At 36.7% G+C, this 20,134-nt stretch overlaps 1 protein-coding gene across 1 annotated transcript in view; it reads left to right on the top strand.

Annotated features, from left to right (window-relative positions):
* Positions 1 to 20,134, top strand: part of PKN2 (protein kinase N2) — a 56,876-nt gene that overhangs the window by 23,308 nt on the left and 13,434 nt on the right. The window contains 6 exon segments of the mRNA XM_042786387.1: positions 1,320 to 1,620; positions 9,795 to 9,946; positions 14,583 to 14,700; positions 16,269 to 16,414; positions 16,520 to 16,733; positions 19,912 to 20,097. Coding sequence (XP_042642321.1) covers positions 1,320 to 1,620; positions 9,795 to 9,946; positions 14,583 to 14,700; positions 16,269 to 16,414; positions 16,520 to 16,733; positions 19,912 to 20,097 — 1,117 coding nt within the window.

Here is a 20,134-nt window from a genome sequence, read left to right as displayed (position 1 = left end):
CTTACAGTTTATTAGCCCAGTGCTGTACTACTTGAACTCCTTCCTGAATGTTTTCTTCTACTGTTTCCTCTGCCATATTGTTGATGTTTCCAACAGCAAATAGTGATAACAACTTATTTTGCACCCAAAACTTTCAATTTGAATCATCTCTTCAAATACCTTACTGTCCACCCAAACATTTCAGAAATCTAGGCAATTTCTTTACTGTGTTTAAGAAAATTTACTGGAATGTAGGTCTTTTGGGTAGTTTTGTACAGATCGGGCCATGCATTTACTAAATACATCCTGAATTATAACAGGATCAGATTCTAAGTTCAGGAGGGCCCTTCTTTGATCTTCACTCATTGTAACTACGACTCCTTGGGTAAGACCTAGGGTCTACTCGTACAGGCAGGGTCCATGTATGAGACATACAGAAAGTGTTATTATGTATGTAATTAATTGTATTTGTACTTTACTGATGTTGTTTCTATAACATGCCCTTTGTACTCTTACTTCTCAATGATACGTGAACATATACTAGGCACAAGTATGACCGTATGTGTACTGGTGGTCTGAAGACTTTACATTTCCTGCTACCTTACTACATCAACTTCTATTCATCACTGCAACATTTTTGTTTGTTTGTTTTGGTTTTGGTTTCCTCTCAGCCTAGCTTGCCTGCACCAGAAGAAAGTAAGATTATTTTTTTAATTATTATTTTTTAATATGAAAGTCTTTACTTGAGGGATTTTTGTTAAAAAACCCTAGCAAATCTGTTTTCCAGTAACATCTTGACAAATCTTTATAAAGGTGCCAGTATTTCTTTTAAACATTTGCAAACATAACTAAGTTCTTAAACTTTTTTTGTTTTTTACAATCTTTAAAATGAATCTATTCTAATGAATGTATAGAAGTTTGTCATAGATAGTAATTGTTAGAATTTAGTCTTATTTCCTTTTTCCATTTGGTCTATTAAAAAACACAATGAAATCTAGAAAATTACAAATGTGAGTCATTAGCTCTGAGGCGTATAACTGCCAGGCAAGCAGCCATGACAAATCCAGAAGTATTTAAATCTCTTGGTGTTAAAAATAGGCATAGTAAAGATGTCACTAAATTTAAAATAAATCTGTTGTAAAATGTAACTCGAGTTAACGTGTAATATCTTGTGAGATTTGTTTCTTTAGGGCAACATGTGTGTAGACCCATGCTTAGTAAATGGTCTCACAAAGTGAGTTTAATATACAGAGGCCTGAAGCCTAGTCATTTTAAGTGTGCAGCATGCGTTGTCAAGAAACAGTGTTTCCTAGTATTTATATTACTGTTTTTCTTTCTAGGGGGATGCCAAAAGTCTTCTAGCCTCTGAGAATGTGAGCACTGGCCAAAAGTTGGACTTTTCAGATACAATGGTACAGCAGAAGCTGGATGAAATAAAGGACCAAATCAAGCGGGAAATAAGGAAGGAACTTAAAATCAAGGAGGGAGCAGAGAACCTCAGAAAGGTCACAACAGATAAAAAGAACTTGGCATATGTGGACAACATTTTGAAAAAATCGAATAAGAAGTTAGAAGACTTGCATCATAAGTTACAGGAGTTAAATGCACACATTGTTGTAACGGATCCAGAAGATGTTGCAGGTATCATACGTTATTGTGAAATGAGTTTTTCCTCTTAGCTTAGATAAGCTATATCCCATTTCACTTAAAAAAAATTGCTCTGGGAATGAGTAGATCTGTAGCTGGTGAGTTTTACTTATGTATGCCTATTTGTTTTGATTCACAAATAAGTGTCCAGTCCCTTTGAGTTTTAAGTTGTTTCCTGGGAAGCACTGTGTTTCAGAGACTGTTTGATGCTCTGAAGACTAGCTTAACATGTACCAGTTCTTCACTTTCAGTTATTGCTATATTAAAACATTTTCTCAATCATTGTAGTATTTCCTAATAGTTTTTCACTGTATAAAAGCAAATTTCAGTAGCTCTTCCAGTGATTTTCTCTGCGTTACACTGTAGCCATCAGTGTTAATACGCCTTTTTATTCTATAAGGAAAAAAAATTCTGACATTTATACTTAAAAGTTTTGGGTTTGGGTTTTTTAACTTAAATCTAGCTTTTATAAACTGTTTTTCTGTTACTCTATTTATCTGGCTAACTTATCAAACATTTCTTGCTGTGGCAACAATTTGTGAAGTCTTCAGGCTTTTCCACAATGAAGCCACCATTTTAAAGACAATTTGAAATTGTTTTCACAGAATCACAGAATGGTTGTAATTAATGGTTTTAATTAGTATTTTCTGTGGCATGGCAGTGAGTCAGTACTAATTTTGAATGTATTTTTTAAAAATACCAGGCTTGTATTTTAAGATGGAATGTTGTGAAGTAAACAGTCCTTTTTCAGCTTTGTGGAATGACTTGGGAGATATTGCCAGCCTGGTAATTTCACACTGCACAGACTCTTTTTGGCAAAAAGTTAATAAACGTGCACAAGCCATTGAAGGTGCTTGTAAAGTGAGTGCTAAGCCTTAAGAAGCTTGGACAGTACAATGAAAGACCTCATCATTCTTATGAAGAAAGTTTGGTTACAGTCAGAAATTAGGAAAATACTGTCATGTGATGTCAGCAATTCATACTCTCTAGCCCTGTGACATGCTACAAAAGTGTTGAAGTGTCCGTGGTGTTCGGCACAGTATTCTCTGCATTTTTTGGCTTTTGATCTTCGCAAGATACAAGGGGGGCAGAGTGGGGGACAGCTGGAACTAGTGAGGCAAAGTAGCTGCTGCAGCATGAAATGGGAATGAATACAATAATGCATGCTTCATAGGTAGCCATTAGGGTTTTAGTAGGCATGAAATACTCTGTTCTTTATTGGCTAATGTTTATGAAAATCTGCTTCAGTTGACATTAGTGTGGCTTTTAAAGGAACAGGAAGCACGGAGCAGAAGGAAACATGTATACAAACTGTGTATAGACCAAATATAAAAATCTGTGGGGACATAAATTTATGAAGTTCATCTAGCAGTAGAATTTGAAAAGTGGATGCCCACAGAACACTCTTGTGGAATGCCTTGTTCCAGTGTAGCATTTTAAAACTTATCACAATGAGTTAATGAGCAGTATTGTCCTTGTGCATGAATCAGGAAATGCAGTAGACCCTAAGAAAGCATTTACTAGTTCTAAAGAGATGGTTTGGATACAGAGATCTAAATGTTGTTCAGATCCTTAGTACGCTTCTAAAAAGGCCAGTAGCACCCATTGATTTTGTGAATAACTGTTAGCAGCCAGGCCCATCTTGCCTTGTGTTCAAATACCAGAGACTTCATGATGGGGTCAAGGGATAAAAGATCAAGGTTGATAAACTTAAGTATTTCTACCTGCTTTTGGTGCATGATAAACTTGTTATAGTACTATGTTTTTAACTTCTATTCCATTCAGAGTGTTATTGGTAGATAGCTTTTAGAGTCATACTTAATTATTGAAATATGCAAGAAAAAGCTTACTAATTTTGTTGAGATCTTTATATTCTCTGTATAGTATCACATCAGGTATTCCTATATCAGATTCATTTTAATATACAATATTGCTTAACCTTCTGAAAAAAAAAGTAGTAGTCTTTAATTCTTTTAATCTCTTTTTAGATCAAAGATCTACAAGCACCCATCCTCCAAAATGGAAATGCTTGATTTTTTCCATGCCATTTGCCTTGTAATTTAATTGCCTGTCTCCTTCCTCATTCCTGGTCACTAATTCATGGCGGGGGAGCAGTATCAGTGAGCATTCTGTCTGTCTTTAGACTAATAGGTACAAGTCATGTAGGTGGTACTCTGATTTTTTTAATACTGAAGTCTTAGTTTTAACGTAATGTATTAGTGAACTTGGCCTTTGAAAAATAAGGTTGATAATATAAAACTCACCAACTGTGTGGGTGTTTGCGTGTATAGATAGATAGATACACATAATATTCAGGAAATACATAAACACATAGCCCTAAAGATCACTGCCACCTGACAGAAGTTATCTCTGTGGAGAGGTCTCGGGTATCTCAGTTTGGCAATTCTTGATTTTGCTCATGATCAACAATGAATTTAATAACTGTTTACTGATGAATATGGGAGCTCACCGAATAAGTGCATTGTTTCCAGAGGTTAGTTTTATTCTAAATTACAGCTTTTCACTTTAGCTCATGTTTAACCTTTTTCCGGTCAGTTAGTGACAAATGATTTAAAAGGGAGAAGGAAATATATGGGAAATTTTTAGACTGTGCAGAGCATGAATTCTGAAAATAAGGTGAAGAGGGTGGAGTCAAGGTCTGCATGTACAAGGTCTCTTTATGTACTTAAGTATTTTTCAGGGGAGGCCCTATGTTTTTCCCTGCCTTGTAGAGTATATTGTGTAGGTTTTTGCAGGTTCTAAGTAGCAAAGTCAGGACTGAGATCCGTTGAGAAGTAATACTGAGAGAATCATTGCCTACAAGATAATGATCCCTTTGACCTGCCAGTCCTGAACTCTGAAGATTTTTGGCCTGTTTCTGTTGACTGGTTGAAAGGTCATTGTGGTAACTCGGAAAAGTAATTTAATCTTTCCTTGTTCCAGTATCTGGAAAGTGGGTGTGAACATATATTTGTAAAGTGCTCCAGATTTAGAGCTGAAAAATGCTGTGCAAGCTGCTGTGACTCTTACTGTTGCTTATAGTATCCAGCAGTAACTCACATTACACTACAAATTAGTGTTTTGTTAAAAAAGTAACTTATTTGTAATTAGCACAGCGTAACTGATACATATTAAAACTATTAAGTGTAGTGTTAATGAATCTCTTGTAGAAAAATCTCTTTTAATAACATTCCTTTTCAATCAAGTTAAGATGTTTTGATGGTAGTTTGCCCACGGCTGAAAGCTTTCCATGTCTTAATGCCATAGGAAATTATTTTCACAACTAGTTGAAGAATTGGTACTAAACCTTAACCAAAAAGTGCAGTTTGCCAACAAGCTATATTATTGACTATGAGGGTATATTTGGCAGCGGACGTATGATTCAGAAACAACTTTTAGCATAGTATAGGTTTGCTTTTCATTATGGGGTTGCTGGTGAGGCTAGATTTGCTTTAGAAGTGGGACTTTGTACCCAGATCTGCCCTTATTGTGCAGCGTATTAGTCATACTAGGATGTGGAGTTTTAAAATCTGTAGGTCAGCACTTAAAAGTGAAGCAGAACGCAGCAGTACAAAATGAATAGGACAAGCCTAGTGACCATTATTGCTGAAAATCTGAGAGTTTTATTTTAATGTGTAACATGAGGATGATTACTTCAGTCTTTGGAGATGAAGAAATTTTGCATCTCGAAAACATACTTCTATGCAGTAGCACAGATTAAATTGATATTCTTCTCGTGTCTAAAAAGTAGTAGTAGAGATTGTGGGCTTTTTATATGACTCATTGAGGTGTAAGACTGAAATAGTTTACCTACAGCAAGCCGCTGATGTAATTAGGCATATAGTTGATACATGAGATACATATGAATTGAGAAATTAATCTGTTCTAGAGCTGAAGTAAAAGTGGTTTAGGGAGGTGAGATGATAGTAAAACCTTTGAGGTTTTTTTCCTCAGGACTGGATAAAACATGGAGAACATGAAATCAAAAAGACAAGTTCATGCCTCTTATGCTATCCTCCTAGCTAACTTCTAACCTATCCACTTTACATTAAATTTGGCTGTAGGGGTCACAAAGAAAATAAATAATTTTGTTTAAGAATATGACTAGCTGACGGAGCGAGAGAGACTGTTTGGGGGATTTTTTTGTCCCTACAAATGACTAGGTTAATCTGTCAGGCGCCAAAGTGTCCATATAAGACCAATTACTGGAAACTGGTAGAGGTAGCAACCAAACTGGTAGAGGGTAGTGACTTTTTAGACAACAGACTCCACCTACAGGGCTCATATGCATGGAAATTCCATGGTAACTTTTGGGATCCTTAACATAGAGGAACAGTATTGAAGCAATTTGGAACAATCTCTCATCACTTGTTTAGTGGTCAAAATTAGCCAGTACTGAATTGAAATTCTGTTGAGAGTGAAAAGTTCCCAGAAAGTCAGTGCTGAATACTCTGAGTGCAGAATGTCCACTGCTGCCTTAGGCTTACTGATGGCTTAGTTCAAGTGCTGATACAACCCTCTGACTCCCTGAGAAAAGCCTGATGACGCCTCTTTCTTCCCCCCTCCAGCAATGCCTAAGCATGCATCACAGGTATTTCTGTTGGGTATGACACTGGTGAGGCTAACTGCAATGAAATATACTCAAATAAGATTAAAATAAACTATTTACCATAGGGCACTTTCTGCTAATTGAGTAGCTTAGCAGCATGTTGCTGTACCATCTGGGAACCCAAATTCTGAAAGTTACATGGGGTCCTAGATTTCACACTGAACTTATTGAAGAAATAGCCTACCTAGCGTCTGGGGAAGAGTCCCCAGAGGAATAAGCATCAGTCTCAGAAGAGTAGAGTTGTGTCACTACTCTAATAAATATAATTTATATGGGAGTGCTGGTAAAAGGCAATTTAGAAGCAAGAAGCTTTTGCTGATGTGCACTGTGCAAAGACCTGAACTGAAAAGCTTTTCAGAAGAGCAAAGATCATGGCTAAGGTAAACATTTTGGACTGAAAACTGCCATTGTCCTGATGCGATCCAGACGTTTAAAAAGAATAAATCAGTTAAGCCACCACTCTTAACTTATTTTAAGTCTTATGAGTATATTTTCATGAAAAAGGATATTGCAGGTGCTGCAGAAGCAATACTTCAGCTCTTCCAGCAGCCTGGGTGTGTGCTAACAAGCCACACAAAACTCATTAGTGCAAAGCAGCAACATTCATAGTTGTTCAGCAAAAATAACATGCTCGTTACTTGAAATGAAGTAAAGTTCACTTGAAATACATCTGTTACTTCACTTGATATTCACTGTCAAGAAGGAGATGCCTAGGGGCACTAATCCATACCCCAGCAGTTCTTGCTGTCCTTTGCAAAGCTAGACTTCAGTGCATCCAAAATGGCAAGTTTTGTACTGTGCTTATTGACCAGCAAACATGGCAAACTTAAGTATTTTATTTTCCTCAGTCCCTACTTACCTACTTGAGTGAAATATCAGTTTGGTATAAGTACTTAACTCTTGTTTAACTTCAAACATATATGTAAATCCCACTGATTGCAATTATCTGGATTAATTTATTACTTATTTGTATTATGAAGGTGACTGAATGTCTCCAGATGAGATTTGAGCCCCTCTGTATAGTGCTTTACACAAATAGATCAGAGATGACTAGCCATACCAAGGTGATTACTAGACATTACAAAGAGAGGGATACAGCTAATACAGATGTAGCTTGTAATGCTGCTGCTGAGATTGTCAGTGCTTTCCATAATGGGACCAGTTTGTCTGGCTGATTTAAAACTTTAATTTGAATTCTTCTATAAGAGTCTGCCTCAGGCTGCTTACTGAATTGTAATGGGGGCGGGGAAGAGGAGGAGTCACTTGGAAGCCATTTCTGAAAAGCTGTTGGTAAACTTTTTTTTTTTTCTTACAAAAAAAAAATATCTTTGTTAAGAAACCATATTGTTCCATGTTTGGGAGTTTAGTGAGCAGCTATTAGGCCTGAAGATAAAAAATGTTTTCTTCCTAAAAATTGGTCCACACTGCAGAAAAGTTTCCTTTGCTGCTGGTTACTAACAAAGCATATAGTAGGACCATTTAAACTAAGCTAGTTTAGGTCCACAAGTGCAGACCAACTCTTGAGATGACCCGGGTAGGTGATGTGGTTATACCTTCACAGTGCAGACACACAAAGGGAGATAATAACAGCTGCCTGGGCAACCTGAACCGTGGTATCTCTAATTAGTCCCTTGACTTGCAACTTGAGTGTTGTTTTAATGCAAAGGAAGACTGCTTGTGTGCATCTTTAAAAGTTGTGAAAACAGACTTCAGGAGCCCCACAGTCTTCCCAGGGATGATCAGAGGGATCTTTAAGTGGTAGAGGCCTGCATCATATACCTAAATTTCGCCAATATTCATTTATAAAATTAATCTACTTTACAAGGAGACTTGACACTGTGACTTTCAAGTTTCACATTTGTTCTGATTATTAGGTGAGGATTAGTTGAATGTGAAGACGTAAGTAAGAGGAAGGCATGTTGTTAATCTATGTTTTATTAATAACAAATTTAAGGTAAAGCTAGTTCAAGTGCAGTTTGACAGAGAAACCAAGCCAAAACATTGAGGAGAGGATGAACAACAAAACAGATGAGGAATAACATAGATTTAATTAAAAAAAAAAATATTCTGGTATTTTCTGTACTACTTTTTAGTGAGGATGCAGTAAGAGTCTTGAAGTGGCTTGAAGTGAATAGTGAATTAGAAGCAGAAGAACTTAAAACTTCTCCTTACATGAAATCTGTATGTAGCCTCAGCAAAGATTGGAGTTTAGGAAGAAATTACAGAGCAAACTTGACAGTAAAATGTATTAAGTCTCCAAAACTAGTTATCAGACACTTCTACAGAAGAAATAAGGAATGGCAGGTAAGATGTTTCCCCATGACACCTCATAATTAATAACTTGTAAGTTACCAGTGCAATGCCTGTGTTTTCTAATAATTGAGGATTTCTGGAAATTGATCCATGATCCTAGTTTTAATTCAAGGAAAAGTAATTAAAATTGGAAAAAAGGACTGTACTGTTGAACCTGGGTAAATACTATCTTCCAGGAGACCAACTAATGTCATTTGCCCATAGAAAAGGCATTGTCTTATTGTTGGGGTAGAAGAAGTCAACAACAAAAAAGTGTTATTATAGTGGACATAATTTATCCTCTTTTACAAAAAGTTTGAAAGAGAAGCCATTGGGGCTGTTAGAGAAGATAATTAGCTAAAAGAACAGTCATGTTGGAAATAGTTAAGTACTAGGAAACAGGCCAGTGGCCACTTATTTTCAGTTTGCTAACAGTTCATGTTGCAGAAGCTGAAATATGAACCAGTGATTAATAGACTTTTCTGGAGGAGGGTAGAAGAGTTAAGGATTTTGACTATGTAATTTGATTGATAAAACTAACTTGCATTCTAATAAATTAATCCAGCAAGATGGCAATCTGAACACAGTAATATTGTCAAATGAAAAAGCTTTCTCCTTCCCATAGCTCACAGTTGTTCAATAACCTGTCTGCTTGTATATCCAGTTATCCCAGGATTCTGTTATGATTCCAGAACAAAAATCATTCAGCTTTACGACTAAGGAAAAGGGTCATTTTATCTCTTCCTAATTTTGTCATAAACTGTGTCAGCAGCGTTCACAGTAGAATCTATGAGGATCTACTTAATATCTGTATTTAGACCATGTTCATTAGTATTGAATATTCTTGTCCAAGTTTGTTTTTAAAACACTTAGATTTAAAATCAGCACTATAAAAAATCTTAATGGAAAACTGCATTTTTAATTGACTTAAAACATTCCAGAAGAAATAAATCTCCTTGAAACAAAAATAGACCTAGCTGCAAACCTGCCTGTTTTACCACTCCCAGAAGTGATTCATGTGAATTAGGATGTGTAGGAGTCACTAGGCTTTCGTGAGGCTCTTCATGTTAAAGCGCATTTGCAGTCGCAAAGTAGCTCTGGACAGGAGGGTCAGTCTTAAGTATGATATTCCAGCTTTGTTTAATCTATAACTTAATAGATAGAGTTTAGGGTAGTTTAGGGGGCAGGGGTTTGGGTTTTGGCTTTTGTGGGGTTTGAAATTTTTTTTTTTTTCCCACACACATTACATCTTGCCTTTACTTCACAGATTGTCCTAGGACTCCTGATACTCCAAATAGCGATCCTCGTTTTTCTACTAACAACAGATTGATGGCCTTAAAGAAGCAATTGGATATAGAACTGAAGGTAAAACAGGGAGCAGAAAATATGATACAGATGTACTCAAATGGCTCTTCAAAGGTAAGGCTTTGGAATGCTTAAAGAACATGAAATGACTGTGGATTTTAATACTGCTGTGGTATGAATGTACAATGTATAAACATGCAATTTCAGTATTTTGAGTTTGGGGTATATTTTTGTTAAGTAGTTATGTCAAATCTGCTCCAAATTACTATACCTTTTGGTGTCGTGGTTTGATACCCACTTAAGTGATTGTTTTATCAATTTGTCCACATGCATTCAACCTAAATAACAAGTCCAGCTTACTAAAGTTAGTACTTCTAGTAACCTTTGATCATCTGTGATTCGCTTAGCAGAAAAGCTAGATATGACACTGATATCTGGTGCTTTTCCTAGTTCCTCTTGAAAGAAAACAAACAAACGAACAAAAAAATCTGTTAGTTTAATGTTGTAATGTACATGACAATTACACAAAAGGTGACATTGCCAAGCATGCTTCTGAAATGGCCATCTAATTGGAGTTGGAATTAAAACAGTTTGTACCAAATATTTGTTTTAATGAGATGTGTATAGAATTCTGATAGAGTTGTTATAATCTGCATTAGTAGACATGCACATAAAATATGCATTAAAATACTTTTTTTTAACAGAAGTGTGGTATTCTAGAGCTAACATCTGACAGCATAAACTAAAATTAAAAATAAAACCACACTTATTTCTAGATCTGAATTTTAAACACATGCTCGTTTGCACTTTCTCTCTCTTGATAGCACCAGAAGTTCTCCAAGGAGGTGTGGGGGGGGAAGTGTTTGCTAACCCCTAAAGGGGTTTATTACATACTCCTAACTATGAAATAAAATTCATTGCACTCTAAGAATCCCTTAACTCAACTGAAAGAGAAGCCAAACCTTTTAAATGAAGAAAAAAGCAAAAAATAAGCAAACAGAAACCAACCAAACAAACAAACAAAACCCAAAGCAACAAACCTTCCCCCCTCCCGCCCCTGTATTTTATAAGGGAGTCGTAGTTCTCAAATGAGAAAAAAGCAAGGGGGAGGGATCCTCTACTTACCTGCCCCTTCACCCTTCATTAGTTACTCATTACCTGTTCTTTTCATTTACTTTTACTAAACCATTAAGGAGATGAATTTCCAAACTTAGGGGAAACACAAACATGGATCTAAGCATACAGTAGCTTGGTTAGATGTTTCTGTGTCCGGACAACAGTAAATAAAACTGAAAGATTTTAAGTTCTTAACTGACTGAGCCAATAGCTAGCTAAGTCAGTGAACTTAATAAAAAGAAGTGTTTTACTTGAAGAGTAGACATCTGTGAACTCCGTTGCTACCCCTTGTAATTGATACCAATCAGAAAGTGTTGGAAAGGAGCTTCATGTTTCTGAGTGAATTTCTGCTAGGGCCTGGTGGAGAGTCAGATTACTATGTAGCTGCCTACTGTATGACTGATTTACACCTCGAAAAAATTACAGTGAATGCTGCACGTTCCCAGAAAAATTAGTTTAGACTAGATGGACTGTAGGTGCCATCAAGCTTGGTCCCAGAGCACTTCTGTTGAACCAGCTGGTAATTTGGTAGCCTTATCTGAAAGTGAGCTGTAACCTGCTAGCCTGGGGCAGATGGAAAAAATATCTGGAGTGCACCTTATGACTAAGGGCCTGGGAATGCTGTCCATGCACCACAGTCCCTCAGCTCCTGGAAACCCTGGAGTCTACATCCTCTGGGGCCATGTACTTAACATTGGGTACACTTAAAAATAATAATCATCTGACCAAATGGATCAAAAGACCTACATGAATTATGTTCCTAGTAATCCCTCAGTATGTAACCTTATAACAGCCTGAAAAAACTTAACTAAATACTCAGGCTATAATATTACACACTGTTAGCAGGCTTTGATCAGACTAGGTAGAAAGGATAAATTCTGGCTTGCTTTATGACTGAGGCATGTAATTAAAATTGATGATTGAATCTTGTATTTGCAATTGGTAAATGCTTTAATCAGCCTACCAGATTGTATATATAGTAACTGGGCTGGGGAGAGCAAGCTGGAAAACACAAAAGTATTGCCAGCTGCTTCACCAAACAGCATGGAAATGGTGCGTATTCATTCTCTCATGTTCTTAATACTCGGTAGTGAGATAATTTGGTGGGTTTAAACTGTAGGCTTGATCATGGTGATTACACTTTAAAAAGGAGAGCTTAAAACAATTCGAGTGTCTGGATGAGGTGGGCAAAAGGGGCAGAAAATTCCCAGTTTTAATCCAACCCCCCTAATCCAATAGTTCTTTAAAAAGTAGTTGCCAGACCCTCTTTAAAAACATATTAAACTCTTTTGTGACCTTTATTCAAGTGTTCCATATTATCTAATTTCAAATTTGTTGTATCATTTTCAGACCTAAGTTTGATGGAGGGAGGTCATCATTTTTTTCTTAAAAATGAAAAAGTAGTCTGCTAATAGTAATAAACCCATCATCTCATGGGAAGGTTTTCCCTTTGTCCTTACTCTACTTGCTTCAGTAACATTCGGCTCAACCAGTTTGGACTTAAGTGTTTCTGAGATATTGATCATCTTTCCTTGGACTTCTGTGGATTCTCTGAGATCCCACAGCAGCTTTGCAGATCAGTTTTACAGGCATTGTCAGTTCTTCCATACTCAGGAGATGGCTTGAAATACTTTGTATTCAGCTTCCAACACTAAAAGAGCTGCTGAGTGCAACACATCCATTTTGATTCTGAAGATGGGGTTTTCTGTATCTTGAAAACAGAAGGCTAACTCTATAATCCTGAATTACCTCCATTCTATGCATTGAAGGGCTGATGTTGCCCCTGAGCAAGCAAATCCGTTGCAGTAAGAGGATATGAGGGACAATCAAGAGCAGCAAGATCAAAAATAAGATGAAAGTGAAGATACAGACAATGAAACACTTAGAGCATATTTGTACATCAGGATGATGCATGGATGAAGTTTAATACAGGATTCTAGAATTGCTTGTAATCTGTTACTTAAATCATATACTCTGCTGTAGACAGGGGTTATTCGAAAATCTGACATTTGTATTTGAGAAAGCATTTATTTAGGAAGTTCAGTGCACTCATTAAATAATTGGATAGCTAACATGGAATCTTAAAATATGAAAACTAGTGCTATCTCTGAAATGTTGCTTAATACTAAAACTTAAAACCAAGAGTTCTGAGACTGGTACGCAGAGGGGGCACAATTTCTCCCCATGCAGCCAAAGCCTTTTTATGTATATTTCTTGGTGTGTCTACCCGGCAAAACATAAGGCAGCATTAAAATACCTGAGTGAGTAATACATTAGGCACAAGGCCATAGAGGAGCTCTGTGAAGGTAAATTCTCTCTCCTCAGCCTAGTGGTGTTTTTCTCACAGTATACTTCATGGTGCCAGTGTTTCTAGCTCTGGGTGTCTGTGCTATGCTGCGGTTCTTTGTCTTGGTTGTGATAAGGGGAAGAATTGAATTTCCTTAACTTCTTAAATAATTGATAACTTCATTATAAAATTAAAAATATAATATAAACCATGTCCATGGGAAGGTAACTTATTAATGAGGTTATAGAGTAGCTACAAAATGAGTTAACCAAAATACCCTGTGGGCTATAGCAAGTGTGATACTCATCTACACTGACTTCTGTTAAGTACTGTGATTGATTGGTACTGCACAGACAGGACAAATAGACTGCCTTAAATTCTCTGACACCCCTTTTTTTGTTCTTACTGCAAGTCAGATCACCTTTAAGTTATCTGGTAATTCCCAGAACGTCCAGAGAGCACCGCACAGCAGCCATAGAAGCACATGCACCATTCCACATCCAAGAACCATGTGATAATCCATTCTAAGTCAGCACATTGTAAATCAGTCCTCCAGTATTTGGAGGACAAAAAGATACACCTGAGAAATGTTTGGATGGCTGTCTGCATTCCTGACGAGGAAATGGTATCATCAGTTAGTTTAAAAGTTCATCTTCAGAAATGCCCTCTTCTAAACTGCTTCTTGTGTTACAGCTTTTGAAAACAAAAATGGTTAGCTTAGTTTATTTAGATTAAAAGTACCATACTTTAAGTTGCTGATGAAATAGCTAATGAAGTAACCCTCCTATCTTATGTATTTATTAATGCAAGAAAATCTTTAGCTTTGATTTGCTCAGAAAAACATACTGTGGAGTTATTTATAATGTGCTATGTAAGCTAGCTTAATATTTCTAATTTCAAGGTAGAAAATCAACTCAAATTTACAATGATTTTTATAGGGATTTAGTCTAGCAAATTTGACTTTTACAAGAGTTCTTATCATACAGTAAATTTGACTCCTTCTACATAGGGTGGAGGTATTTTGCACTTAATATCTTGTCCTTTCTTTAGTATCAACTTACAAAACATTAATCTACAATTGTAAAGTTGCTAGATCATGCCTCCTTTACTCAGCTTTAAACAGATACAGTTTCCATGGGAGTGGCTTATAGTCTTTAATCAACCAGAACGTGTCTCTGTCCTAACTTAATTTCCACTAATAACCTAATGCGGTTAGTTTGAATTGGTCTGCTCTACCAAATGAACTACATAGATTTAGTACTTGTTCCGAAAGCATGTGGGGTTTGAAGCTTTAAATGTGTTTTGTTCCATGAAGAGTTTATGATTTTAACTTGTTTGTTTTAATAGGATCGAAAACTTCTTGCCACAGCTCAGCAGATGCTCCAAGACAGCAAAACGAAAATAGAAGTTATAAGGATGCAGATTCTTCAGGCAGTCCAGACGAATGAATTGGCTTTTGATAATGGTGATGGAGTAGAAAGGAAATATGAATTGTTAATGTCGGAATGCTGTGTAGATATGTGCCCATATGCACACAGAGTTACCATAAATTTCTAGTAGGAATGTTAGACAGAGTTTGCATGAAGCAAAAATAATCAGTCACGAGGCAGACTGTTGTGTGTGTTAGGATGCCAGATACATCGGACTTGAAGCAAAATACCTTAAGCTTAATGAAGAGAAATATAATCTTTCTTCATCGTCCTTTTTATACCTTATGCAGTCCATTTTTGCCTTGTGGTCTTCGTTCTCCCTTCATGCATGCTTTCTTTTGTCTTAACAATGACTAGTAATTTTCTTTAAAGCATATAATTTTCACTATCCTAAAAAAAAAAAAAAATCCAATGCAGGTGCAAAGCCTGCTTGTCATACTTAAATAGATTGACCTTATTATTACTAATGGGAGCACAGATGGAGGCAAATTTTTGTTGTCTTTATGGGTATTTAGGCTAGATATAACAACAACAGAAAAAATCATTGCTTTTAAAATGACCTCATGTGAAATGCTCATGCTGCATTTCAAAAGTAGTTTTAAATTTGCATTTCTTTGGAAATCCTTAAAGAAATTAAAAAAAAAAAATCACTCCTGAGCTATGATAGCATGAGCGTACTGTAAAATTGTGGGCATATCGGTACATCTCTGTCTTGAACTTTATTTGTATGCATTTCTGAGTATCAAAGTTGTATGACGATGCTTGTAATCAGGGCCTGGGTATATCCTACATAATGAAAAACATCTCTGTATGTGTGTGTGTGTTGTTGGGGGGGGTGGGGTACTTTTCTTCGTTTTCACACTTAGGATGCATCTGGGTTTTTTTAATACATGGATTATGTATATCACTTGTTCAAAAGAAAAAGAAAGGTATTCAAGCTAGAAAGGGCTTTCAGATGCCCATTTGTGTTCCTACTACTTTAAACAGGAACATGTCCAGGAAACTTTCTAACTCTGTTTAGGAAATCTAGACACTGTAAGAAGTGGACGTTAGAATGGTTGACCTAAACCATTTGGGGAATGCAGTGTATGGGACCTCTTACATTCTCTGTGCTGGCAGAAGGCAGATTCCCTGGGATTTCATATGAAGCAGGAGAATTATCAGAAACCAATCAGGTATCTACTTAGCTACAGAGTAGTTTGACAGATAAATCCTCAGAGCACAGCTCAGAAATGCGGAAGTCTCAAAACCTCCTTCTTGCCAGCTGAATGATGTTTGGGAGATTTAGCTTTCATCCCTTAAGTCCTCTGAAGACATGTTCTTTTTCTCTCATCATCTAGCAATTATATTCCTTCAAGGAGTAGGACTTGTTTGTTGGATTGAGGCCCTGATCAATTATTTCTTCCTTCAAATGCAGATCCCTAAAATTGCTCTGTTTCTTTTATGAAATACTTCAAGCTTTTCTTTGGAATATCAAATCTGCATCTCTCACTTTTTTTTTTTTTTCCCTCCCCTCTGTTTATATGGGGGAGGGGTTAGTATTAAGGAAATTAAACATTGACATGGTCTTCAGTGAAGATTGTTTGTTTATATCTCTTTGCAGCAAAACCTGTGATAAGCCCTCTTGAACTCCGAATGGAAGAATTACGGCATCATTTTAGGATAGAGTATGCTGTAGCAGAAGGTGCAAAAAATGTGATGAAATTACTTGGATCTGGGAAAGTTACCGACAGAAAGGCACTTTCAGAAGTAATTTATGTCACTAAAATTTCTGATACTTTATTTAAAATATTCCTTCAAGGAAAAAGAAGATTGATTTTTTTTTTATTTATTTTTTTTTCTTATTTTAAAAAGGCACAAGCAAGATTTAATGAATCAAGCCAGAAGTTGGACCTCTTGAAGTATTCACTGGAACAGAGATTGAATGAACTTCCTAAAAACCATCCCAAAAGCAGTATTATTATAGAGGAGCTTTCATTGGTCTCTTCACCCACATTAAGTCCTCGTCAAAGTGTAATATCTACTCAAAACCAGTATAGTACACTGTCCAAACCAGCAGCTTTAACAGGTATGACTTATGGAGCTTTTTTATCATTATTATTTTATGAAATGGTTTTAAACAAATCTTTAGTGCCAATGTTATTTCTTTCTGGATATATTTCATTGCTATTCTTTTCCTAGACAAAGGCATTTACAATCTCCAGGTGTCTATGTGCCAAAAAATGCAGATAAGTTTCTTTGATTTCTTTACTGACCTTTTGTAATCCTATTGAAAAAGTCAAGTTCTGGCCTTAAGTTAGGTCACTGTGGAACAATACCTGACATCTTTCATCTTTAGATTATCAAGCACTTTAAAAGGTGGATAAGTATCATTATCCCCATTTTACAGATGGGGAAACTGAGGCACAGAAGGGTTAAGTGACTTGCCCTGATCATACGATAAATCAGTGGCAGAGCTGGAGATAAGCACTCAGCTTTTCTTCCAGTTCCTATTTTACCCACTGGACCACACTCCTAGAAGGTGAGGTTTATGCTACCAAATCATGCGTTACATTTCTAAACCAAAGAGGGGAGATCCTAGGAAACATGCATGGAACTATTGAGGCCTCTGTTTATTGGTGCGAATTATTTTCCTTGCAACTAAACATGGAGAGGTTTTGGGGAGTTTTTTGAGACTTAGCCTACAGTGAGGGAAAGATATATTTATATATCAATATGAGACTTGGGAACTTTTCATAGATTGGGTTCACCTGGAATTGTTGTCCTTCATTTGGAACTAAACTGTTTCAAGAGATGAGCCATACTTTAAGAAAGCTCTTGAACATTTTCCTCCCAGTGTTCTTAAAGAAAAGCAAATACTTTTGACTACTTTGGGGTGTGCCACAAAGATGATCATGCGGCTGGAGCACCTCCCTTATGAGGACAGGCTGAGGGAGTTGGGGGTGTTCGGCCTGGAGAAGAGAAGGCTCCAGGAGACCTTCTAGTGGCCTGCCAGTGCTTAAAGGGGGCTACAGGAGAGCTGGGGAGGGACTTTGGCAGGGAGTGTAGGGATAGGATGAGGGGTAATGCTTTTAAACCAAGAGAGGGTAGATTTAGATTGGATCTAAGAAAGAAATACTTTCCAGTGAGGGTACAGATTGCCCAGAGCAGCTGTGGCTGCCCCCTCCCTGGCAGGGTTCAAGGCCAGGCTGGACGGGGCTTGGGGCAACCTGGTCTAGTGGAAGGGGGGTTGGAACTAGGTGATCTTTAAGGACCTTTCCAACCCAAACCATTCTGTGATTCTATGTTGCTTTACTAAATTTATTAAATAAGTGGTCATATAAGAATTACTAACACAGATAGGTTTGGGGTCTTTTTTTTGTTTCCTAAAACATTTTACATGTAACTATTAAACCAACTATTAACAGAGTAAGTTTATTACAAAAATAATTTGTAATTAAAATGTTACTCTAGTTATACATGTATAACTGAAACCAGAATTTAGTTTTGAAGTACTGTGGAGCTACATTTTAAAACAAAAAGAGGAACTGTTCTGCTGAGCTGCGATAAAAATAAAATGGAGCGAGTATACTTGTCTTCCATTTTGGTTCAGTAAGACACATAGCAAAGGGTAAAAAGCATTAGGGCCTCAGCCAAGAGCCCTTGTAAAGTTGCAGAGTGGTGAAAGAAACTTTTTAATCATATGGAATCTCAAATGATCAGTGACCATGGGCAGGAAGTATCATGCCTTGGTTTTAAAACAGCTTTTTTTTTTTTTTTTTTTTTTTTTTTTATTCTTTTCCTGTAATACATAAGCATGAGTAAGATACATTATAGTGACAAATAAGTCCTCTTTAAAAGTGATTTACTGGTACATATGACCAGTCTCTACTAGGGATTACAAAACAGAGCTACATGCTTGTGCATTTCTTAATAGTTTCACTTTCACACTGACTACATAAAGAGCTTTTGTATTGAACTGGATTTTAATGAGCCATGGCTTTGTGTTTTGCCCCTAACACCTTGTGAAAAATAGATCAGTGCTACTGTCATACTTTTTAAAGTGCATCAACAGAACTTTGATCCACATCCAGTCCTTATACAAGACTGGAATCTTTCTGCTGATTAACTGCCCCCCCGGCCCCAACCAGAGGTTGGGAATAAAGTATTCTTTTTACCTTTTAACCTGATTCAGCAGCCAATAGCATACCTTTCTCTTCATAGCCTAATGCTTAGCTGTCACTTACAGCTGTTAGTTCCCTACAGGACATGATTTCTTCTCAGACTGGTTCCTTGGTGTCTGTTCTGTGGGCTGTAATGTTGCCAGGCCATTTTTAGGTCAAGCCTGACTTAAGTTTCTGCTACAAAAGAGTACTTTTAAGTTGCACAGTTAAGTACATTTGCTGTCAAAAGAACACTGCATTTAGGACCTGCGTTTCTAGCTGACAGTATGATTATGAACTGGCTAATGTCACCACTTCTGGTAGTTAATTTTGCTAGTGTCAGTGGTGTCACAGTTTTACAGATGCTATCTTATACAGGATGAGGTAAACCTACTGTTCTTGTAACAGTCTGTAGTATTCAGATGTTTCTGTGCTGCTGGAGGAAACTCTCTTAAATTCGAACAGCAACCTCATTTCGTTAAAGTTGTAGATTTTGAGGAGTAGCTTCTTGTCTCAGCTTCTATAAATCCAAATTCAGTCAAGAAGGAATAACTCAATTTTAAATTATGTACTAACTCAAATTTGACTTCAGCATGCAGCAGGCAAATGTGATATCTGAATGTACCTTAAACAAATTTGTAGTCTCAATAGTCAATGTGTTCATTTTAATTACCAAAGCAATATATCTGATATTAATTGGTTATACAAAAGTTGTGAAAAATTGTTATTGTTGCATCTGCAGGATCCATCATTTTAATAAGAAACTTAAGATTTGTCATTTAAAAAATTAGATTGCTTACAACTTGAAACTAAGTCAGCTGAAGAAAACAAAGATACTTCTGGAGCATGGAACAAAAACTTATTTTGTGTTATTTTGGTGAACTGTTGCTCGTTCTAGAAGGTTGAGTCCACATATTTGACTTTTAATGCTTATTTTCATTATATTTGTCTGTCTGAGCTCTGTCTTTTGACTTCAGCTGATATTTCTGTTATACTCTGTGGGGCTCAGAATGTGAGCTATTGCCATAAATCGAGCACTAGTCATTCACTTCATTTACTTTAAGAATAGAAATATTTGATAAACTGTTGTCTGTCTTGTTCTAGGTACCCTGGAAGTTAGGCTAATGGGCTGCCAAGATATTTTGGAAAATGTCCCTGGTCGATCAAAAGCCACATCGATTACGCTACCTGGTTGGAGTCCAAATGAAGCCAGATCATCTTTCATGAGCAGAACCAGTAAAAGTAAAAGTGGGAGTAGTAGAAACCTTCTGAAAACTGATGACTTGTCCAGTTCAGTATACTCCTCTTATTTTTATGCATATCTTTT

This window comes from Tyto alba, unplaced genomic scaffold (assembly GCF_018691265.1).
Source record: "Tyto alba isolate M040663 unplaced genomic scaffold, T.alba_DEE_v4.0 Super-Scaffold_1000006, whole genome shotgun sequence".
Classification (NCBI taxonomy): domain Eukaryota; kingdom Metazoa; phylum Chordata; class Aves; order Strigiformes; family Tytonidae; genus Tyto; species Tyto alba.
The sequence above is the reverse complement of the archived record's forward strand: the minus strand, read 5'-3'. Positions and strand labels throughout refer to the sequence as shown.